Source organism: Python bivittatus, unplaced genomic scaffold (assembly GCF_059951505.1).
Source record: "Python bivittatus isolate LINGU-HERP-01145 unplaced genomic scaffold, Pbiv_v1 ctg000210_np1212, whole genome shotgun sequence".
Classification (NCBI taxonomy): Eukaryota; Metazoa; Chordata; class Lepidosauria; order Squamata; family Pythonidae; genus Python; species Python bivittatus.
In genome coordinates, this window is record NW_028277053.1 from 6,636,770 (window position 1) to 6,661,492 (window position 24,723).

At 44.5% G+C, this 24,723-nt stretch overlaps 1 protein-coding gene across 2 annotated transcripts in view; it reads left to right on the forward strand.

Moving 5' to 3' along the window:
- The first annotated feature begins 4,985 nt into the window (after positions 1-4,985).
- Positions 4,986-24,723, forward strand: part of IQGAP1 (IQ motif containing GTPase activating protein 1) — a 94,201-nt gene continuing 74,463 nt past the window's right edge. Inside the window, exons 1-2 of one of the 2 annotated variants that reach the window (XM_088139349.1) lie at positions 4,986-5,243; positions 6,095-6,194. In XM_088139349.1, coding sequence (XP_087995475.1) covers positions 5,063-5,243; positions 6,095-6,194 — 281 coding nt within the window. In that variant the 5' untranslated portion in view covers positions 4,986-5,062. The remainder of the gene's footprint in view (positions 5,244-6,094; positions 6,195-24,723) is intronic. The other variant, XM_088139348.1, reaches the window with a different exon arrangement.

Sequence of the window (24,723 nt, forward strand, 5' to 3'; positions counted from 1 at the left end):
GGCTCAGGGGGCTTCCCATGGCGACACCGTCCATCTGTTCATAGTGCTCATTATCCCATAGGAAGTAACTGGTTGTTAGGCAGTGCTGAAATAAGGCTGTGATGTCTTCTGGGAAGATCTGTTTGATGAGTGCCAGGGTGTCCCTCACTGGTACCTTGGTGAACAGGGAGACCACGTCAAAGCTGACCAGTTTGTCTGTGGGGTTGAGTTTCAGGGTGCTGATTTTGTCGATGAAATGTCCTGAGTCTCTGATGTAGGCTGGAGTCTGTCCAACGTGGGTCTGTAGAAGGGTGGCCAGATGTTTGGATAATTCATATGTCGGGGACCCAATGGCACTTACGATGGGTCTGAGTGGGATCGAGTCTTTATGGATTTTGGGGAGTCTGTATAGTCTGGGTGTAAGGGCTTCTGTCTTGCATATGCGTTGAAGTACGTTGGGGTGAAGGGAGGAGCTCCTCGTCAGGGTGTTGGTTTGTTTCATGATTTTGCTGATCGGATCCCGTTTTAGTTTTCTGTATGTGGTGGGCTCTAGTAGTTCTTTAACTTTGTCTTTGAATTCATCTGTTTTCATAATCGGGACCACATCTGTTTTCATTCATCGGGACCACAAAACGCAGCATCCATACCAGGATAAAAGAACATGAAAGACACTGCAGACTACAGCAACCAGAAAAATCTGCAGTAGCTGAACATGCTCTCAAGCACGCTGGACACAAAATCCTATTTGAAAACACAGAGATACTGGACAACACCAACAGCCACTATACCAGGCTATACCGGGAAGCCATTGAGATTCACAAACACCAGCATAGCTTCAATAAAAAAGAGGAGAGTCTAAAAATCAACAAAACCTGGCTACCAATCCTGAAAAATACAGCCTGCAAAAGGTCAACGAACTCAGCTCAACCACCAGGACATGTGAACAGTTCACACAATGAACTTGCTAATCACCCCCAGCAGCCCCTTGTTAACAATTCAATAGAAGAAAAAACCCTGCCTAATCCCCAGGAAGATACACACAGATGCTGACACCAAAACAAGCAGCCACTCAGTAACCCAACCCCACCCACAGACACCCAATCTCCCCCCCTTCCTTCCCCCCCCAGTCAGATCTCTATAAATACCCACAAAAAGGGTCACATCACCCTGGGCACAGAGAGGACTGCTCCTGTCTGTGCTCCTGCACTCTGAAGATGCCGGTTCACAGGTGCTGGCGAGACGTTAGGAAACAAAACTTCAAGACCACGGCCACACAGCCCGGAAGACCCACACCAGCCAACCCAAAATAAATAGTTCTCTGTAAAAATAAAAGTATTACAAATTGTTAGTGCTTCTTCCCCCACACTACATGACAAAATAGCTACCTGTCATTTCCTAGAACCATCCACCACCTCTATTGCAGCAGAGTAATTGCTGGGCATGTTGTGGGTCCTGTCAGTGAGAGAATGTCGACTGGTGTGGCCCAGGAGGAGAGCCTTCTCTGCTGTTGCTCCCGCCCTTTGGAACATTCTCCCCCCAGAGGTGTGGCAGCCCCCTACCCTACCAGCCTTCTGGAAAAAATTGAAGACCTGGCTCTGCCAGCTTGTGTGGGGGATAACAACTTTACCCAATCCTGGAGGTGGCTAGTACCTCGATGATGGTCCCTGAGTGATTGCCAATTATTTTGGATCTTTTTAGTTTTTATTTATTATTGTAATTTTATAATTTTAATTGATTTTAATTGTTTTGTAAACTGCCCAGAGTCGTTCAATGAGATGGGCGGTCGCAAATTTGATAAATAAATAATTGCACAAGTAGTAAATGGTGTTGGATATGTGACACATATAACAGCACTACTGCGTGAGCTGCGTTGGTTGCCGGCGTGCTTCCGGATACAGTTCGAGGTGCTGGTTGTCACCTTTAAAGCCGTGCATGGCTTGGGATCAGGTTACCTGAGGACCATCTTTTCCCAATAGCTTCTACCTATCTGATTTGGTCCAGCAGGTTGAGCATGCTGCGGTCCCATCAGCCAAGGAATGTTGGCTGGCAGGGACCAGGAGACATGGCTTCTCCGCTGTAGCCCCTGCTCTTTGGAACATCCTCCCTTCAGAGATTAGGATGGCCCCAACCCTGTTGGCCTTCCATAAGGCTTTAAAGACCTGGTTATGTGCCTGGGCCTAGGGCCCCGAATGTGTTAAGGGCCCACCTCCTGGCTATACTGATAATTATTATAATTTTCTCAGCTGCTGTATATATTTATTTTTGCATTGTTTTTAATTGTTTATTGTTTTAGAATTGTTCACTGCCCAGAGTCACTTGGTTGAGATGGGCAGCAATGAATGAATGAATGAATGAATGAATGTACAACCTAAACCTGTTTCCAACGTTTCAGTTCTGGGATAATACAAGCAAAGAAGGAGAGTTTAAGGAGTCTACACTTGCAGATGCTGCAACAATGAGTCTTCTTTAAAATAGAAGAATCCAGATAAACTTCTGACAACATGTAATCCTTGTTGTTTACTTAAACACTGGCAGGTCCTAAGACAAATTTTATTTATTACCAGGATGTGGAAACATCAACTCAAGCAAGGCTGAAGATCAAGTAATATTAATAAGAGAGAATCAAAAGTTAATTTATACATGTTTATTACACAAAGATTCTCTTAAAGGCACAATACTATCAGATAGTCCAAGGGATGTTTAACCACATTCTGTTAATGAAAATCACTGAGTCCTTAAAGCATGGCATCTTCATAAAGCACCAAGTTGCGGGTTAACGTGTGTAGAGAAAAATTACCAAAAAAAAAGAAATAGGCCTGCAGGGTGCCATCTATTTCTGGTTGGGCACATTGCTGCTCCTTACAACTACACTAAAATCCTAGCTTTCTGCACTGCTTCTTATGGACAACTCAACCTCTTAGGCAGCAACTTCCATAAAATGCCAGTTGCAAAAATGCTGGCTTCCATGCATGACATCATCACACAAATGCTCTATGTCCTGACATTTGACACAAGTCATAACATTTGTGTTATGACATTGTCTTGTATATGCCATTATTTGCCTCCCTTGGCCCACCATGCCTCCAGAACTACTAATGAAAGTTTGACATTAGTCCCCAGTAACTAAAGACATGCTTTCCAGCCTGCAGGTTTCATCATCAAAACCTGTCTAAAAATTTCAGCTGCGTCCATAAGTAGAGAAGTGGTTTGATTTGCTGAGCTGACTTCCCTCTGTCCTCACTGCCGTGAATTATTCTTAGCCTCACTCTCCTTTTGATCTTACTGTCAAGAGGATCTTCCTCACGTCCAATCTATATCTACATTCTTGATGTTTCATCCCATTTTTTTCTAGTCTTACCCTTTGGAGCAAGTGAGATGTCCAAACCCTCCACAATGTGACAGCCTTTCAGGTATTTGAAGACAACTATCATGTCCCTGCTCAAGCTTCTCTTCTGTCATGTCCCCTCTCGACCTTCTCTTCTGCAAGCAAAACAGCCCTAGGTCTTTTTACCCTCCCTCATAGGACTTGGTTTCCAGTCCTTTCACCATCTTGGTAGCCCTTTTCTGGACTTGCTGCAGGTTATCAATATCCTTGCAAAGGGCCAGCAGCTGCTTCAGCTGGGTGCATTTCGTCAGCAGTGGGAGAAGACCATGAAGGTCAGCTGGGGTGGCAGGAGTAGGCAGCAGCAGAGTGCAGGGCAGCCAAAAGGACAGAGATGGGGAGGAGATAGGTAGGAGGGGAGAGTTGAAGCACGTGCTGAGGTCATAAATACAGGTGGGCCGCCAAGCACCTGATCATGTGATCCACGGGGTCACTGCAATGGCTTTGAGGACCAGTTGTAGCTACCATTTGTTCAGTGCTGTTGTAACTTCAGTCACTGAACAAATGGTCATTAAGCGAGGCCTACCTGGACAGAGTCAAAGGGATCCAAGAGAGTGATTGACAAGGTAAGCTTAAAATGTTAAGTAAAGAGCAGTCCACCAGGGGTTAAAATGGTGCTAATGGCACACACTCTGATGACTTAAAGATTTTCCCTAGAGCATGTCATGCAACACAGCTGTCATGCAACACAGCCTAAGAATAGCAACATCTTAGAAATAAAGATGGGAAAGGAGGTGGTCCCTCACATAAAGATGGCTCTTTCTATGGCTATGTATTCTTGATCTAGGACAGTTGTCAGACTGTGGATTGTAACCAGGGGTTACTAGCAACTTTGGTGGGGTTGGTTTTTTTAAAAATCTGATCAGGCTTGAGCAGGCAAAATGAGAACACCATCAAAAGTTACTCCACCTTTGCTTCTTAGTTTAAGTCATGGTGAAGATTATGCAAATATATCATTTTAGGGAGTCATGGTATTGCAAAGCTGGAGAACCTCTGGCCCAAAATATTATTTCCTTACAACCAGAGCCGGGTTAGCATCCTTGTTAGGTTCCAGTTGAAGTCTTCAACAATTCAGGAAGGCAAATATACAAGATCTGGCATTATTGATACTTCGGCCCTTAGATTAGGAGGAGGACCCATGCACCACTTTCTATTAAATTTATTTTTTATCAAATCATTAAACTATATCCTATATTGGCTTATCTTCTTATGGATCAATGATTCAAAATACTTTTTTTTAAATGACAACTTTACAAAACAGCATGGCCAAGTTTTAATGATCTAGAAAGCAGCCGATTCGCTATGGAGGGGACGGCTAAAGAGAGGCCACAACGCTGACCCTGAAATCGCTGCCCTGGTTGCCCACAGGGCCTACTTTACGCCCCGGGCGGCGCCCCGGGCGGCGCCCCGGGCGGCGCCCCGGGCTGCCTCGGCCAAGGCGCCCCAACCCAGCTGATGGGGGGCTCAGGAACTGGGCCTTCGGGGCTCGCCCACACGGCCTCCTGGCGGGGCGCCCGCTTCCCCCTTGGCCACCCCGGGCGGCTCGGGGCCCCTCCTGGCCGTCTTCCTGCGCCCCGGCCTGCCTCGCCGACCCGGGAGAGGCCGCCCGGCCCGTGGAGCCCGTTTGGCAGCGAAGTGGCTCCCGAGGCGCACTTCCGCTCTGCTCCGCTCGGCTCGTCACCACCGCGGCCGCGCCCTCCCATGCGCCGCCGCCCACGGGCGGAGCCGCCCCGCCGCTTCCCCTTCGTCTTCTTGCCTTCGCCGTGGGACGGCCGCGCTCCGCTCTGCTCCCGCCAGAGAACCGCCGCCGCTTGCGCGCCGTGCCCCATGTCTGCTCCGGAGGAATCCGACGGGACGGGCGCGGCCCGCCCGCACTACGGCTGTGAGTCCGCGCCGGGGTGGGGGGTGGGCCGTGGGGGGCCCGGGGGGCCCGGGGGGGCCCGGGGGGGGCCCGCGGGCCGTGGGCGCGGGGCGCGCGGGCCAGGGGTCTCCGCGGCGGCGCGCCCGCTCCTGCCGAGCTGGGCGGCGGGCGGGCGCCTGCGTTTTGGCCCCCGCGCTCCGGCCATCTTGGGCGCGGAAGGGCGGGTCCGGCGCGGCTGCCGGGGAGGCCGCGGGGAGAGCGGCCTGGTCCCGCGGCCCTTCTTCCCGGGGAGGCGCGCTCGGGGCGGCCGCGGGCGGGACGCGGAGGCCCGGCTCCGTATGCGGGGCGCGCCAGGCCCTGCCGCCGCCCAAGGGAGCTGCGCGGGAAGAGGCTGCAGCTTGGCGGAGCCGGCCGCGCCCCTCGCGCTGCGCGCTCCCCGGGGAGGCTCGGCCCGCCGCCGCCGCCGCCGCCGCCTGCTCAGGCCGGCCGCCCGTGCGAGAGGAAGGGCCGAGTCTGTCCGCGGACAGCCTCTCGGCGAGGGCTGCCGCCGTGGAGATGGGCGACCAGGCCCGGTCCGGGAGCTGGGCCACCTCGCCCCCCGCGGGCCCGGGCCGAAAGCGAGCCGGTCCTTCGCCCGAGGGCTGCCCCTCTCTGGAGCGGGTCCTGCGGGGGCTGCCCGACCGCGACGGGGACTGGCCTGGGGGGCCTGAGGAGGGGCCCCCGTTGCCTGGCGACGCGATAGCGAGGCCCTTGCGGTCAGACGTGGCGCCGCGCCTCCGGGCCCGGCAAAGGGGCGGCGCTCGGCGTGGCCCCCCTCTGCTCTTCCCCAAAGACCCCCGGTTTCCTCGGAGTGACCCCGCGTCTCCTTGCAGCTGTCCTAGATAATGAGAGGATGACGGCGGAAGAGATGGACGAGCGGAGGCGCCAGAACGTGGCCTACGAATACCTTTGCCACCTGGAGGAAGCCAAGAGGTAAATGCCCGTAAGAGCCGGGGTGAGATGCGGGCAGGGCTGCCCTGGCCAGAACACTTTCCGGGCTGGTTGTGAGGGGCCCTGGGGACCTCCTGGAGCAGGTTAACAGGCTGCTGAGGCCGCAAAAGACGGCCGGACTCATCTATTGTGTTTCCCACCAACCTTGACATCTGCTCTTAATTGTTTTCAAGGCCTCTTTCCTTCATTCTGAAATATAGCATTAGCCCCTTTTTATGTACAACCCAGGCATTTTAACGCAACAGTACGTCTCTTGGAATAATTGAACGCATTTGTTTGAGGTAGGGTTTTGGCACCTAGTAAGAATTTTTACCAGAATTTTTACCAGAAATGAAACGAGCATGGAGTAGTTTTGGATTCTTCCCTGCATGAAACAGCCTTTGAAATCCATGAGATTTGGGTACTGTCAGAATATGAGAAAGACTGAGAATTCAGTAGCTGTTGAACCAGAAAGAGAGGAAAAAGGAGCAGTTACGGATTTGGATTGTTGATGAGTCCTTTGGTCTCTGCCTGGAATTGAAGCGTTCCTGGAATTGAAGATTTCTGTGATTTATAATACATTATAATTTTATTTTGTATAAAGCTAATAGAAAAGGTTGTATCTGTATGCTTTGGTGTGAGGAATGGAGATCAAATTTCATTAAATTCCGTGGCTTAAAAATCATAGCTAGAAAATTGAAATGCTTTCCTCAACTCAGTGGAGATTTTTTGGGGAAAAATACAGTGAGGCTCAACATTAGAATACTTAAATTTTAGCAACCAAATGATGTGGAAAATAATTAAGACTATTTGTTACATTTATATCCTGCTTTTTCATTATAGAAGCTCTTGGTAGCAAACATAGCACTCTTTTTTCTCATATTTCCCCCCTAACAAGCCAGTGGGGTAAATATATGTGTAAGAGCTCCTTTTAGGGATTACCTCATAGTGATAAGGGTGGTGAAACATCAATGCTTCTCCATCTTTATTAAGTCTGTTTAGGGTGACATCCCTTGATGTCCCTGCAGGGTAGAGATGCCCCCCCCGAACATCTGGGGCATGATGAGTATGATTCAGGCTATCTGGCAGATAAATCAGATTCGCCCCCACCTTGGACTCTGAGTGGGCAGGGCAGACTGAGGTGCCTGAGGCATGATCTAGTGGTATGATCTGGGATGAATGTAAGCTGGTGACTTCTGAGGAAATGGACAGGGCTCTCTGTGCTGTCAGCTTGGCTGCCTGTTTACTGGATCAGTTCCCTCCTGTGTTATGAAAGCCAGGGAGGTGACTTCTGGCTGGGTCCATGCCCCTTGATGGATGGGGTGGTGTCCCCAACCTGGAAAGAGGTAGTGGTGCATCCTCTCCTCAAGAGGCCATGCTTGGACACAACAGTTTTTGATAACTATTGACCAGTCTCTAACCTTCCCTTTTTTGCGGAAGGTTGCTGGGAAGGTGGTAGGTCTGCAGCTGATGAGAACGCTGGAGAAAACAGATTATCTAGACCCATTTAAGTCAGGTTTCAGGGCGGGATTCAGTATGGAGACGGCTTCGGTCGCACTTGTTGATGACTTGTGGTGGAGCTGGGATGGGGATGGTGATGGTGCATCCATTCTTGTGCTCCTTGATCTCTTGGCAGCTTTCTATACTGGCAATCATAGTATCCTTCTGAGCAAGCTCTGTGGGTTGGGGGCACCATTTTCTCTTCTCCGGGCCGGTTTCAGTCGGTGTTGGCAGATGGGGAGAGATCAGTCCCAGGCCCCTCCTTTGTGGCCGCAGGGGTCTCTTCTGTCTCCCCTCCTTTTCAGCATCTACATCAAACTGCTGCATGAGGTCATCCACCGGTTTGGGGCTCAGCATCATCAGTGCACCCTATATCTTTTGACTCTGGGCCAGCAAGTGAGGCTGTCAAGGTTCTGCCCCCAGTACATGGAAGCTGTGCAGGTTTGGATGGGGAGGAACCGTCTCCAACTCAATCCTATCAAGACTGAATGGCTGTTGGTGTTTGGACTGCCCGGATCTGGGGATATTTGACCTTGGATGGGGTGGCAGCTCCCCATTCAAGGGTGGCATGCACTTGGGGGTTTTTCCTGGACACGCAGCTCCTGCTTGATGAGCAGGTGGCAGCTATGGCCAGGAAGGCCTTTGCCCAGCTTTATCTGATGTACCAGTTGCGCTCTTTCCTAGATCGGGGGGCCCTTCAGACAGTCACTCATGCCCTGGCCATCTCAGCTTGACTACTGCCACGCGCTCTACATGAAGGTGCCCTTGAAGACCATCCAGGAGCTTCAGCTGGTCCAGAATGCGATGGCATAGGCAGTGATGGGGATGCGTCATTATACCTCTGCTTCGTGAGCTGCACTGGTTGCCAGTTTGCTTCCGGGTGTGATTCAATGTGCTGGTCACTACCTATATAGCCCTACATGGCCTAGGGCCTGGTTACTTGAGGGACTGCCTGTCTTCTATAGTATCTGCTTGGCAGGTTCCATCTGGCAGGGTTGGCATGCTCCGGGTTCCATCAGTTAATGCCATCTATCGGGACCCGGAAGAGCATCCTTCTCTGTAGCACTGCCTGGCCTCTGGAATGAGGTTCCCCTGAGGTTCAAATGGCCCTCGAAGAGCCCTGAAGATGTGGCTCTCTGCCCAGTCCATCATCTTTACCACTATATTACATTGGCTCGCTCTCACTATATTCTTCCTTCATCTTCATCTTCATCTTTCAGTACTAATGTACCTGCCAATTAGGGACAAAGCAAAGACTATATGAAGTACTGATGATGTAAAGCTCAATCAAATCTCTGCATATTTGAATTTTAGTTCTCTGATTCTGTTCTGTTGCACTTTCTGGGCCTCATTAAAGATCCAGGTTATTGCCTAAATGGCTTGAGAACAAGATTTTGAAAGAATCGCTTCCATATAAGCTGGTCATCACCAACAACTCTTTACTGTACTTTGCGTGCAAAAGTACCAAATTGAAAAATGTGTACAGTGTCTTTGCTGCTCAAAGAGCTAGTATGGCGCTGTTAGTTAAGGTGTTGACCTAGGCTTTTCAACCTCTGCCTAAAGCCAAAAGTGATTCTTTTCCAAGGACGATCCTCAGAGTCTTTTTTTAACAAAATTTATTGAGAAGAAAGGAGTGGGGTTACAAGAATTCTGGCAGCTAAACTATTTCCCATCTAAATCCAGTATTTCCCCAATACATTAGGGTGGAGTCATCTTTGTTTTCTTAACTGCCTTCCTGTGAACTGAAGGTCTTTCTACTGACAGAGCTTGCAAGTAGATGTTCACACAGCTGTCTCCAGAATCTTTATCAGTCTGGAGATGAACCATAACATAAGAGACAATCACTCTTCCAGCCAAGTTTCTCAGAATTGTGGATATAAAATGAGAGATCTATGTGTATGTTGTCTTGAGGTTGCAGAGGAAATGTGTGATATAAATGTAATGATTTGTTTCACTTTTACTGTTCTCTCTTCAATTTTGTATTCTTAGAATATCCTTCCAATTTTTTTTTGGAAATGTACTGTTGTACTTTGTGTCATTTCTAATCATTAACTAGGAATATGCCTTTATTTAAGACTAAGGCTTTGCAGGGCTGATATCATGAATAGCTTTTCCTTGTAGGAGGAAGAAACACCCTGTGATCTGCTCAACACAAATGGCCTGAATTTATCCAGGATCAGGTACCTAATGTCCTCTCATGGGCGTGGTTGGGCCATCATGGAAACTGTTTTCTGAAAAATAACATTAAAATGAATGTTTTTGTTGTGCAGGAACTTAAAAATGTTGCTTGCTGATCTTTTCCAGGGAGTAGGTGACCCTCCAGGCAAGAAATGATTTTGGTTGTCAAGTGGTTTCTGCTTCTGTGTTTTCATTTTTGTGAACCTTTTTTCTGGTTTGTAGTATAATCAAGCTCTCTTTGTTTACTTCCCAGTATAACAGGAACTCTTGACCAAGAATAAGATGAGGAAGTGAGTCATTCCTTCCTTCTACCTCTTTCTCTCTTTCTTTTGGTGCATGGTCCCTACTGTTTTGTGGGAGATGATCTCTGCAAATAAATGATTTCTCACATAACAGATAACAAAATGCTTTGAAGGGATTCCAAGTTTTCACAAACTCCATACAGTGTTGAATAAATCTTTGGCTGTGTTAGTAAGCCAGAACTGTTGTAATTGTGTAGTGTGCTCTGCCAAAACAAACCATATTATGATTTTTAAGGGGCCAAGTGGGTATCTCCTGAAGTTCCTAGATGCACACCTAAATTTGGAATCATGGTTCCATCTGCTTTTGCAGCTTGTCCTTGATATGCCAGGCAGACCTCAGTGCAACCTTGAGCTAATGAATGTGGCACCTTGCATGAGGTTTGCTCAGGTCTGAGTTGTGTAGGAAGCTTACATCTTGTGGTAGATGGAACTGGCTGGTTCCATTCTTCTCTGGAATCTCAGAGAGATTGACCTTTGTCCATTTAACTGGAAATGCTCTGCCAGTGATATATGGAATAAAAATACCCAGTTCTGTTTCAAGATAAGGATTTACCCAGCTTTCAGGATGTCCAGCTTCAGAAGTAGCTTGCCCAGTTGATTAACTGAAGGTCAATAAGAATTCTGAGGAAGAATGTCCTCTTGTAGCTCAAGATTTGTCAGATGCTAAGATAGATATATAGGGAAAGTGGACAGTGGATATATGTACAATCATTTTGATGTTCAACAAAACAGAAGTGTTTGTGCTGTTATTTTTGGCCAAAAAGGAGACTGAGTCCAGTGACTGACATCTTGGACTCTGCCAATATCGCTCAAAACTGTTTTCTTTGTAGCTTGTTGAATGCAAGCTTTCTACTGTTGTCACTGTGCTTTATCAAAAGTTGTAAACGTGTTACAGTTTTGAAATCTGTAGCTCAATACACAAAGCGGTTCTTGTGTGGAAACCTGAAATCTTCCTTCTGCTTTGCATGTTGATTTCTCTTTCCATGATTAAAGCATTGAGATGTAAACTAGCAACTGTTGTGTGCATCAGAAGAATTATACTGTCATGAAACAATGGCAGGAAGATCAAAAGTGGTATATAAAAATCTTTTAAAGCAGCAGTAATAAAAAAAAATGCAAGGATGAGAAGTGGATTTTATCAAGATATTTTAATTAACAGCAGTGTAAGCATTGTACCCTTGTCTTGACTGGTGATGTTCAGTGCCTCATCTACCTGTGATTCTCATTGCATTCCTTTTTGGGGATTTTTAAATTGGACTTCTTTCAGGGCGAAGAGTGGAGACTCTTTGAAAGAAAAAAGAGTGACATCTCTGGGGAGAAGCATTTGGCGTTGTCTTCACTGTCTCTTCTCTTGGAGACAAAGTGCTAAAATACAGATGGATGCGGGTAGCATTAAGCTTCTACTCTGCTTGGTCATGGAATAGGTACAGTGATACCTCAGGTCACGAACGCTTCTGTTCACGAACAATTCGGTTCGCGACCAGCACTGTTCGCAAAATTTTGCTTCCGTTCGCGAACTCTGCATCGGGTGACGAACAGGATCCGCGGCCATTTTCCCTGCCGTGACATGTGGTCATGGTTTCCTGTAGGCAAGATTGCGGTCGCAGACAGACACTGGCTGTGAAGCTTTTTGGTGTGCTTTTTAGCATGGCTCCAAAGAAGGCGCAGAGCAAGCATGGTGGTAAAAAGAAAGTGCAGAGCAAGCATGGTAAGAATAAGGTTTTGAAGAAGAAAACCATTGAATTGAAGAAGGAAATTGTAGAAAAGCATGAGCGTGGTATTCGTGTAACTGATCTGGGCTCGGAGTACAAAATGGCGAAGTCGACAATCTCAACTATTTTGAAGAATAAAGATGCCATCAAAGGAGATGATGTGGCAAAAGGAGTAACGACATTAACCAAGCAGAGGACACAAGTGCTGGAAGAGGTGGAAAAACTTTTGTTAGTGTGGTTGAATGAGAAACAGCTGGCAGGTGATAGCATTAGTGAAGCTATGATCTGTGAAAAAGCCAGGAAATTGCACAGTGATATACTGCAAAAAAAAAACCCTCTACAAGCGCAGCAAGTGAGGAATTTAAAGCCAGCAGAGGCTGGTTTGATAAATTCCACAAGAGAAGTGGCATCCACAGTGTGGCAAGACATGGTGAGGCTTCCAATTCTGACAAGGCCGCTGCAGAAGGCTACAGGAAAGAATTTGAGGAATTCATGAAGGCGGAAGGATACGTCGCTCAGCAGGTGTTCAACTGCAATGAAACAGGGCTCTTCTGGAGGGTTATGCAGCGCAGGAAAAAACAAGTGACAGATTTTTCTCCAAAACCCAGCCTGCAGCTAAGAGGCAAAGAAGAGAGGAAACTCCTGAAGGAGATCTCCCTGATGTCCTTTTGGAGGGGGACTCTCCCTCCAAACAATAACCGCCTCCCCACCCGCCTTCCTGTCCTCCACGCCAGAAGTCGCCTCAAGCAAGGTTAGCGTTCTCTCTCTTCATACTGTACTGTACTGTACTGTACTGTACTTTGTTTCATATTTTTGTGGTTTAAAAAAAAAATGGTTCAGAACGGATTAACCGTATTTACATTGAACCTTATGGGAAAATTTGATTCGGGTCGCGACCAATTTGGGTTGCGACCAGAGTCGCAGAATGAATTAAGTTCGTGACCTGAGGTACCACTGTATTTCCCATTAATTGTGATAAGTTTCCAGAACCATTCTTTGTTATAGAAATACCTGCCTGCCGGACTGCTTAGGATGAGAGTGAAATGAAAAGCAAATAAGAGTTTTGGTATTGGGTGAATATTTTGTTGCTGATGGGATTTGCCATCTTGTTTATATGTTTTGTTCTTTTGATTGTACTTTGTTGCTTGTTTTTTATGCTGTGAGCTGCCCAGAGTTGATTGGAGATGAGCAGCAACTAAGTTGAATAAATCCTGGTCTGAGCATAGCTATTTGGGAAGAATAAGAGGTGGTTGGTGTGGGTCTTCCGGGCTGTGTGGCCATGTTCTTGAAGTTTTGTTTCCTAACGTTTCGCCAGCACCTCTGACCGGCATCTTCAGAGTGCAGGAGCACAGACAGGAGCAGTTCTCTCTGTGCCCCTGGGTGGGGAGGCAGGGCACAGAGAGAACTGCTCTTGTCTGTGCTCCTGCACTCTGAAGATGCCGGTCACAGGTGCTGGCGAAACGTTAGGAAACAAAACTTCAAGAACACGGCCACACAGCCCGGAAGACCCACACCAGCCATCGTATGCTGGCCGTGAAAGCCTTCGACAATACAATAAGAGGTGGTCTTTAATTCCTGTTCTCCATTTTATGCCTGCAACTATGCCTGGTTGCGTGCTAAGCCATAATATGCTTTGTTTAGTTTTGATTTAATAAGTTCCATGAATTTAGTCATTGTGGCTTGTAAAACATGGCTCATTGCTTGGGTGAACCCTGCCAGATATAATTTTTTTGAACAAAATACAGTTTAGCGAGCCAGGTATGAATCCAGTGGCCTGGCTCAGCTAATATGCAAGTTGTATTGTGGTTTGGTTGGTTTGGTTTCAGCTTATACAGATCTACTGAGTTGGGGTTTCTTCAACAACCATGATTAAACAAAGAGTAGCTTAGTGTCATGTATGAACTAAACCAGTTCCTGTCTGGGATCATACATCAAACTAAGCCCAAATATAATTACATTGTTGGTTCTTGGCATGCCCTGTGAAGTCAAGTGCAAACTGAAACTTTTTGCAGTTTCTCCTTCATTAGAACTGGTGGGAGGTAATACTCCCTTGGACCCTCCCATTCATCCTTTGTCTCTCAGGTATCTCAGAGTTCTGGTGCTCACTTGTCCCACCTGCATCCTTTGACCCACTGACAAATCTGGATATATTCTAGAAAACTGTGTGGATGGTACTGAAATGTAGGGAGCATGTCCTTTTTTTCCAGCAGTGACTGCAGATTTTTCAGATGATGATGATGATGATGATGATGATGATGATAATAATACCACCAATGGCATTGACAAAATCACCACCAGTCAATTGCAAGAGACAGCTTTACTTGGAACAGTTTATATCCTATGACAATACCTTTACACCATCAAACAACAACATCTGCCTATTCCAGGTCCTTGGGAAGGACTCAATAGGTGGATAAAAATGCCAAATCCATTCTAAACATCTGACTGACTGTGTGACCACAACAATAATATACACCATGAAGGCTTATGGAATACCAAAGAAACCAAACTGGCCTATAAGAAAGACCAAATGAAGAACAGAAAAGAGACATGGCAAGGCAAAGTATTACATGGCCAGTACACAAAATAACTAGGAGGCAAAGCAGATAACAAGACCCGGCAGTGGCTAAGAGCAGGAAAGTTGAAGAAAGAGACAGAGGGGCTAATTCTGGCTGCACAAGACCAAGCTTTAAGAACAAATGCATATAAAGCCAGAATTGAGAAGATAGCAATAGACAGCAAATGTTGCCTCTGCAAAGCTGAAGAAATAGTGGACCACCTAGTTAGCTGCTGCAAGAAGATTGCACAGACTGACTACAAACACAGCATGACAAACTAGCAACAATGGTGCATTGGAATATCTGCAAGAAGTACCATTTGCCTGCAAGCAAGAACTGGTGGGACCACAAAACAGGTAAAGTAATAGAAAATGAGGAAGCTAAAGTGCTCTGGGACAAGCACCTGCCACATAATATCTCAGACTTAGCAATTGTTGATAGGAAAGACAAAAAAGTCTGCAGAGTGGACATTGCAATACCTGGAGACAGCAGAATAGAGGAGAAAGAAGGAGAAAGTCACAAGATTCAAAGACCTGCAAATAGAAATAGAATGACTATGACAAAGATAGTACCAATAGTAATAGGCACCTTGGGTGCAATCCCAAGACATCTGGAGTACCACTTGAAGATCATTGGCATGGACAAAATCACCAGTCAATTGCAAAAGGCAGCTTTACTTGGAACAGTTTACATCCTGCGAGGATACCTTTAACACTATCAGACAACAGCATCTGCCTATCCCAGGTCCTTGGGAAGGACTTGATGGATAAAATTGCCAAATCCAGTCTAAACATCTGGATGACTGTGCAACCAGCAATGATAATAATACATTACAACATCCTAGGTTCTTGGGAAGAACTTGATGCGAATGAAGGCCAAGACCAGCTAAAGAACTGGCAGTTGTAATTTCACGTTGTGTAAAATTACAATGATGATGATGATGATGATTTATTAAATTTATATGCCACCCAACTCCCAGCGACTGAAGTTATGGAAATCCTAAAAAATAAGCAGCAGTGTCACTCTTGGGTGCTGTACTTTCTTTACGACCTGATAAAGATCTTTATGCTTCTTAAGGAGCAACGGTCCAGCTGGTGTCTGGGCTTGTTGGTTGGGAAATATCTGGGAGTTTGGCAACTGGCAGCACTGAAGCTAACACACCAGTGCACCTGGTGAAGATCCTTCTAGGCATAGAGTCTAAAGAATCTGAGATGTGCCCAAACGTGCCCTCTTCCTCTGCAGGAAGAATGATGTGTTCCCTGCCCCCTATCTGCCAGGATGGTTAGAAGATTCTGAGCATGCCTGGTCCTGTTATGGTCTTTTTTGTCCCCCTATACCGCAGATTATGTCTGAGATTGGTAAAATGGTGCCCGGAGACACCTCCCTTAGTACTTGCTGACTCCTTGGCTCATTGTTTTTTTAATGTTCTTTTAATTTTTTTAAAAAGAGAAATTAACTTGGTCTTTTCTGGGCAAAATGCGGCCTCTAGCATCATCTGTGTTTATAGCAATGCAGAGTCCTTGGTGCTCTCTGAGCTTAGTGGTTTGCTTGTGGATGTTTCATTACCTAGCTAGGTAACATCATCAGCATCAGCAAGCATAGGGTTTGCTCCCTGTCTATATACAGTTCAGTAACTTGCCCCACCAGTGTTGGTGGGGGTGTGGTTTCCTCCTTGGTGGTTATAGAAATGGCTCTGGGTTCCCATAGGCATTCTTGGATAACAAAAGTGGGGAAGGGTTGCAACCTAGTTCTTGGCTTATAATGTATATGCAGAAAAAAGGCAAGCACGGTGGAAAGGACCATCGAAGGGAATTAAAGGAGAAGTGGAAAGCACTTCTGATCAACTCCTTTCTACCCATTGGACAGCCTGCCATGCCACGGTAGGCATCTGTAACACGCTCTTCAACCTTTGGGTACCAACAATTGCCCCCGCAGGATGTCTGCATTGCGAGCTCCGGCCATTCATGCTCTGAGGACACTGATTACATTGACAGAGAGGGAAGGGAGTCCTTTTTCAACAATTTTTAGCGACCTGTGCTTCTTTTAGAGAAACTCCGCCAAGACTTCTAACCTGAATGTGGTAGCTGGCATAGCGTATTTCAGGTGTGCACAACGTGTGGCCTGCCGGAGTTTTTTAAAAACAGTAAATTCACCGCTGCCAAATGTCACTGCCTTGAAAGACATGCTGCTGAGTACCTCCAACACCTCCAGGCCTGACTGACGCCACCAGCTCCATAGTTGTTGCTGAATAGCTGATTTGCCTGCCATCTATTCCTTTGCGGTCCATGATTATTTTTAATTCATCCATGCGGCCCTTTCCCTTCTATGGGTTGTGGAGCCCTGGTGTCTATGAGTTGGCTATTGAGGGCTTTGGTGCAGAGCGGTGTCCCCAAGAAAGGTTAATGACATTTTGAAGAGACCGTGGTCAGAATTGACTCTTGTTACACAGCCAGCTCAAAATCATACTCAAAGAATGTTCATGAATGGTTCCTCATTAAATTGGAGTGAGGCTATCAGTGGCAGCATCAAGGGCAGCATCAGTGGGTTCAGTCCTGGGCCCTCTGCTCTTCAGTAGTTTTATTAATATATAGACGTTTATGAAATTTGCATAATAGGAGATGAGCCAGGTAATACTGGTATGCAAAACATTTTGAATTTGAAATGCTGTGTCCGAGATCATTTCAGGCCTAAAGCAGCCCTATTTCAACACCCCCTACCCCCAAAGTGTGGTTTTGAGCTCAAAACACTTTATGCTCTTAACTTGTTTTGAACTTGAAAGAGATAATTTGGATTTGACAGGTTTTCATATGCCTATTAACTAATACTTAGAAGACAGAAATAAAATTAAAAATGATCTGAAATGCACTAAAAGTAATGGAACAAAATTTGACAGCTTTAAAAAATTATTGCAAGATTAATAGTATAGAAGTGACCAGAAAATATTATTTTTGAATTTATTTGCAGACAGTATGATTCTTATAACATCTAATACACTTCAAATGGTTTTAGAACTCAAAAGAGTTGCAGAACTTCGTATACATTTCTTTAATGCTATATACATTTCTTTAATCCAAACATATAGATTTCTCTTATACGTTTTCATTTTTAAGGTATACAGATTACAAATAATATTAATAAGCTCTAACCCTAATTGTGTTTGAAAAATGCTCACACAAAATAGGACTAGATGGTTTGAAGTCAATTTATCTCTTTTGGGTGAGATCACAACTATTGAAACATCAGCTTTACCATAACTGGTGTTTTTGTTCTGAATTTTTCTCTTTGATTTTCTTGATAAATAGTTAAAAGATTGGCAATGTAAAGCTGAGCTTTTCTGTCTGGTCAAAATTTGTCATTAAATGAAAACACGTTTAGTATGTTTACATCTTAATAAAAGATGCTGTAGAGTCCCAGATTTGAAATTATATATTCAGGCATTTCAATTTCAACATGTAATATCTGTCTGTCTATCACATGTTGAAACTGAAATATACGTGTGTGTGCGCGTATTTATATGTATATATAAAGAGAGAGTGGGGAGAGAGCGCATGAGAGATCCAAATAGATGCTAGATAAAATTAAAAAATAATTTAAGTTTAATTAAATTAAAGTTTGATTAAATTTAAGTTCAATTAAATTTTAAATTAAAAATCAATATAAGTAAAACTACTAAAAGGCAGTCTATAAAACAGGTAACTAATGGGCTTATTCAAGATATAGTTAAGAAATGAAAAATAAGGATCTTTTAATGTAAAATGTATCTCATATCAATCTTTTTTTTTGTTAGTGATAGAATGAAACAATATGTTGGCTGGAAGGAGAAGGGCTATATTATATAAAATACTTTATATAAATGGTATCTCATTTGAGATTGAGGAGAAGTTAGGAACTGAAATACATTGTTTACAATGGATGCAGATCTATTTTGACTAGATCTGCATCCATTGTAAATAATGTATTTCAGTTCCTAACTTCTCAATCTCAAATTTAGATAATGTTAGAATAACATTATTAGAAATGTTAGAATAGCATATTTTGACTGGTTAAAATAACATATTTCAGAATTCATCCCCTGTGTGGGCTTAGTATCTTACTGATCTTTAAATAAAATTTTGACATCTTGCTCATGAAAGGTCACACTCTGGGATAACCCCAATTTTAAAATGGTTGGTAAATTCAACTGTGGTGCATGGCAGGAATTGAGCAAAACCCATTTCTACAGTGGAAACTATAGAAGGCAACTATAACCTTATCATCATTATACATTATTATATTATTGTAGCTGTTATTTTTGTTACTGTTTAATATATTTCTATATTGCCTGTGGAAAAGCATCTTCAAGTGGTTTATAATAAAGACAATAATGAAATAGTGAATAATACTGAACAATATTCTTTAAACCTCCCCCCCCACACACACATAATTAAAAAGGTAGGAAGAGGAAAAGAGGAAAAGAACCATAGAATTCCCAGAACTAGACACAGTATTCTAAGTGTGGTCAAAACAACATAGAATAGAGAGGAATAATACCCTTGAGCTTGATGCTGTACTTCTGGTGATATAGTGTGGGACTATTTTACTTATATTTTTGCAGCTACATCACAGTGTTCGCTCGTGTTCAGCTTGTGACTCACAAAAATTCTCAGATCTCTTTCACATGAACTGCTTTCCAGTTCCTCACCTTCTAATGACTCCTTTGATTTGTCCTACCTAACTTTGCATTTGTTCCTGTTAAAATTCACCTTGCTTTCTGCTTGTTGTTCTAGTTTGCCAGCATTCAGCATTCAAGATCCTCCTGAATCTTGATACTGTCCTCTGAGTTGTTTGCTAACCCTACCATCTTTGTGTTTTCTCATTGCATTTTGGGACAGTATTTTGTTATCCTGAAATCTTAAAACATGTTCATGGTAGCAAGGTCCACACTAATCAGGAGGAGGAAGTGGGAACACAAATTAAGTAAATACATTTGAGATCCCACTCCCTCCTTATGTTGATCATTCTCCTTAGGTTTATTTGAACTTACTGTACTGTAATTCCCTTTTGGACAGAAGATTGAAATACAGTAGGAAGCCTACCCTCTCCCCATTACTTGATACTATCTTACCTCCTTTTCCAAGCAGTAGGCCAAAGACTACTTCTTTCTTTTGCTATTGGCAGCTTGTAAAAATCTTTTTGTGTTGCTTTTAGCTTACCTGGCAAACCTAAGCTTCCAGGAGAGCTTACCCTCTTGGACACAGTGAGATGACAGCAGGAGATAACAGTGCCTACAGGCTAGGAAGAAAAGTCCTAAACGAAATCCTACCTCTGAACTCAGTTGGCTTCCGAATCCACAGCTACTAGTAGAGTAGAGTAGGTGTGGTTGAGAATTCTGGGAGTTGAAGCCCACAAAACTGGAAGATGTCAAGGTTGGGAAACACTGGTCTAAACATGGCTTAACACTAAGCAATGCATTTTTAGCTGTTGAATATGTAGGCTGAAATAATTTGGTACTTGTTCATTGTGTTGTTTTATATTAATCTCCATAAAAGGGATTTGATGGATAGATTTGTCTAAGCATAGACTGAGGTTGGGTTGAAAGTTACTGAAGTAACTTCAGCTGCAGGCAAGATGGAGCTCCTCAGTCTTCTCTGCTCCTTCCATGTTGTTTCTCAAAACAGTAGCACTGCCCTGGAGGGAGCAGGTCCATGATTCGGGGATCCTCCTAAACTCATGATTCCTGCTTGATCATGGCCAGGAGGGCCTTTGCCCAGCTTTGAATGGTGTACCAGTTACAGCCTTACCTGGGGTAGGAGGACCCGGCAACTGCAACTCATGCTCTATTGCAGTGTGCTCTATGTGGGTCTGCCTTTAAAGGCCACTTGGGAACTGTAGTCAGTACAAAGTGCAGCAGCCTATCTGCTAACTGGCATTAGATGCCATGAACCAATTATACCTGTGCTTTGGGCCCCTCTTGGTTGCCAAAGAGTTTCTGGGTACAGTTCAAAGTGTTGTTTTTGGCCTATAAAGCCCTGTGTGGCTTGACAGTAAGATACCTTCAGGAAGGCCCCTTTCAACCAGTATCAACTTGTCTTATATACAGGTAGTCCTCACTTAACATACACTTGTTCAGCAACCATTTGAAGTTATGATGGCGCTTAACAAAGGGTACTTATGACAGGTCCTCATAGCTGCAGCCATTGCAGCGTCCCTGAGGTCATGTGATCGAGATTCAGGTGCTCAGCAACTGGCTTGCAATTATGATGTCATAGCATCTCACGGTTGCATAATTGCCATTTACAACCTTTCCTGCTGGCTTCTGACAAGCAAAGTCAATGGGGAAGCTGGAATAAGGTCACAAATGGCAATCACATGACTGCAGGACGCTGCAACCACGCAGGATTCACCTAATGACGGCAACTGGAACTGCTGGAACTGGCGCTGTAAGTTGTCACAGTCAGATGAGGTTACGACTCTGTTGCTTCCTGATGGAGTTCCCAGTTCCAATTCTCATTGGTGAGGACTACCTGTAAGCTGTAAAAATTGCTGTTAGTCCTATACTACTATGAAATTAGGGGGACCAAGGCTAGGAGAAGATACTTTTCTGTTGCACCCCAATGTTGTGGAATAGGCTTCCACAAGAAGTTTGGTGTGCTCCAACCCTGCTGATCTTTGGGAAGTTGGTCAAATCAGAGCTGTTCTAGAGGGCTATTAATTAATTAACATAGAACAATTGAAGTATTAATTATTATTGAGATACTGCTTTGATTTAAATTTTGGCTAATACTTTTTAATGGTTTCACTGTTGTATTGTGGTTGTTTTTATTTCTGTAAATAGCCTGCTAAAATTTATTCAGGGCCTCTGAATAGTCCTTTTTATTAGCCGTTACTTATGCGTTATTTTCACTTTCTGTGCCTCCTACATTTTCTTTCCTTCTGATTTCTCTATCCTAATCTTCCCAGGGTGTTTCAAAATGCATCAGGTGAAATAGACCAGCTTTCATCAATGTGGGTGCCCTCCAGATGTTGGGTGTCCAGCAAATCCTTTGAGAAAGTAGCCCATTACATTCTGATTACCAAACTGGTTCAAGGGTGGGCTGGATAGCAGGATGATTTGCAGATCACAGACACAAAAAATGGGTAGGCTATCTAATACTGATACTGCATTTGGCAGAGAAAATCTTGAAATAGTAGTTGTTTGCTAATGGAATATGAGTCAGCAGTGTGATATGACTGAAAAAGACAAAAGCATTGTTGAGATTGGTTCAGTTCTAAGCAACATACTTTTAAATGGTTCAGAGAAACTGGAAGAGTTCCAGAGATGAGCAAAAGGATAATTTGAAGAATAGAAACTGTCCTATGAAGAGATTGAAGGAGTTGGGCATGTTTACCCTTGGGAAGGGAAGGCTACACTTTGGTTCTTGATTTTTCCAAAACAACATGAAAGAATGGGCGTAAGTTACAATGAAGAAAGATTTCTTATTGGATATTAGGAAAAACTTGTTATGATTAGAGCAATTCAACAATGAAATGAATAACACTGGAGTTGGCAGTGTCCCCTTCATTAGAGGAATTCAGGTAATCCTTGGCTTACGTCCATTTGTTCAGCAACCATTCAAAGTTACAGTGGCACTGAAAAACTGGATGTACGACTGGTCCTCGAAGTTCTGGCCATTGCAGCACCCCCGCGGTCACGTGATTGTGATCTGGGCACTTGGGTGCCTGGCTCATGATTACGATGTCACAGTGAGCTGTGGTCATGTGATTGCCATTTGTGACCTTCCCTGCTGGTTTCCCACAAGCAAAATCAATGGGGAAGCTGGCAGGGAAGGTCACAAGTTGCTCCAGTAAGTTTCTCCCTCCACTTTTTCTCCTGTCCTCAGCATCCCCCTGCCTGGCCTCCACGGGCCCACCCAAGGCCTCCCTCACCCCCCCATGGCACCTTCACACTCCTTGCCTGAGACTCCCCCTCTTCTTGCTTAACAACCCATGCGGCCCCAACATTATGACAGCAATTGGGAGTGCCAGGATTGCCGTTACTAAGTACTGCGGCCCCAATTGCCATTGTAATCTAAGCACTACCTGTAGAGGCTAAAACAGCTGTGTGTGGGATCCTTCCAATCCTCTGGTTTCAGTTTGCAAATTTATCATAATACCTTGTTGGGGAAGTAATTTTGGGCGTTCAAGGACACACATCTGGAGAATACCCACTTTGGGGAAAGCTGAAGTAACTCTACTATGATAATCATGATTGTGCTTCAGTAGTGTCTTTTTCTGAAATTACCAGGAGCGTTGGTATCTTGACATTTTTGTTCTTGGTTCTAGAGTGTTTTTGATGCTTTGAAGTGAAAAAGTGGTTGAGCAAAAGCCATACCAGTTAGACAGGTTATTTTGCCCTTCAGAGTCCTTTGTATCCCCACTGTATCACTTCTGTGTTGATGCTGTTTGTCTCCATTCTTTCCTTTTCTTGCCTGAAATAACTCTGATTTTCTATGGTTTTAATGGTTTAAGTTTAAGTGCCATCAAGTCAGTGTTGACTCTTAGTGAGAATTATTTAAGAATCTGTTGCTTCTGTTCTATGGATAAAGTAGGCCATGGGTTAATTAATTTATTTTTAAGCTGCTGCTTGTTACAGGTTATAGCTCAGTAATCTGCAAAGTAAGCTTTTCCCCAATTCATCAGACTGTAGAGAATGGATTTTTAATTTTGTTTTTTTAAACTAAAGCCTGAAATATAAGATCCTGTTTTCTGGAGTCAAGCTGGCAGCTGCTGAATTTTGACAGCCACTGCTACTGTTGCAGATCGAGAGCAGAAAGTCCATATTGTGCCTGGGCTCTGGATTTAGTTGTCAGCCTAACTGTCCTTGCACATGCAGTGTTGCAGTTATTCTGGGTGTGGTCTGAAATGATATAATGCCTCAGATTTAGAAGCACTTGCTTCAGCTACTCTCTGGAGGGTTGTAGGTAGAAATGATTGGAATGTTGTAAGCATTTGGAATGTAGCTTCCATTGCTATTTGTCTGCTGTTGGATTGATGCCTTTTTCTGGTTGTTTCTGTTGGGGTGTTTCCAGGTCAGATAAAGGAAGCCCAGAAAAAGTATTTAGAGGCAGGCTACCCAGAGAGGTAGGAATAGAAGCAGGCATTCTCTCTCCCTTCCCCCCCTCCCCTCCCCCTTAATCAAGCAGTTGCTTCCCACTAGATGTGAAGCCATATGAAACAAGTGCCAGTGAAGGTTCCAGGCTAGAAAGCAGAGTCTCTGAATTCTGGTCCCGCCTTAGGCGTGAAAGCTGGCTGGGTGACTTTGGGTCTGTCCCTCTCTCTCAGCCCAACCCACCTCACAGGGTGGTGGTTGTGGGGAAGATAGGAGGAGGAGGAAGGAATATTAGGGATGTTCGCCACCTTGAGTTATTTATAAAAATAAGGTGGGATAAAAAAAACTGTACAGAGGACTCACTTGTTTCACATTTTTCAAGTTTTTCACTGGGTTTTGAATGTTACAAAGTTTGATGTCAGTGACAGTAAAAAATAACAGGAATGTAGTTGCCAGGAATACTTGTAGCATTGAGATTAAGGTGACCTTTTACAAACAAAGGAATTTGTGGGTTTATTTATTGATTGATTTCACTTCCGTTTCTAAAGACTCCATATACATATTGTTACACAATATATACATGCCCATCATGCTATTCCCTTTTGGTGTAAACAGAGTGATTCAAAGTTTTCCAACATGAAACAAGCGGAACAAGGTGTTTTTACTACATTCCATTTGTGAATCACAGAATGCATCACTTCTAGGAGAAAATCTGCAGCAGAGCCAGCAGTTTTGGGAATAAGGTAATTGTCGCTGGCTGTACTTTCATCACATCAATTACCCTTCACTGTTTGCAGTTCCCTTCCCCTCCTAACTGTAACATTCTTTCTACCTCATGACAACCTCCTTCATCAAATGGGAAAATATGGGCTGTCAGATGGACTTAGAATTGGCTAAGGGGCCAAAGAGTAACCGTTCCACTTCAGCTTGGAGGGAAGTACCGCATGGAGGGCCACTGGGCTCTGTCCTCAGCCTTGTGCTGTTCAGCATTTTTATCAAAGACTTGGATGAAGGACACCTGATACTGCAACATTGGGCTGAAAAATATTCATCCCAGACAGGCTCTGCACTATTTTTATTGATGTTAGGTCTGCGTTTGATCTCATTTCCAGAATAAGGTGGTGGGATAAATTCATAAATGCTTCTGTAGATAGATGCCTACTGTTGTTAATGGATAATCTTTATGATAATTCCAGAATAAAGGTTAGTTGCAGT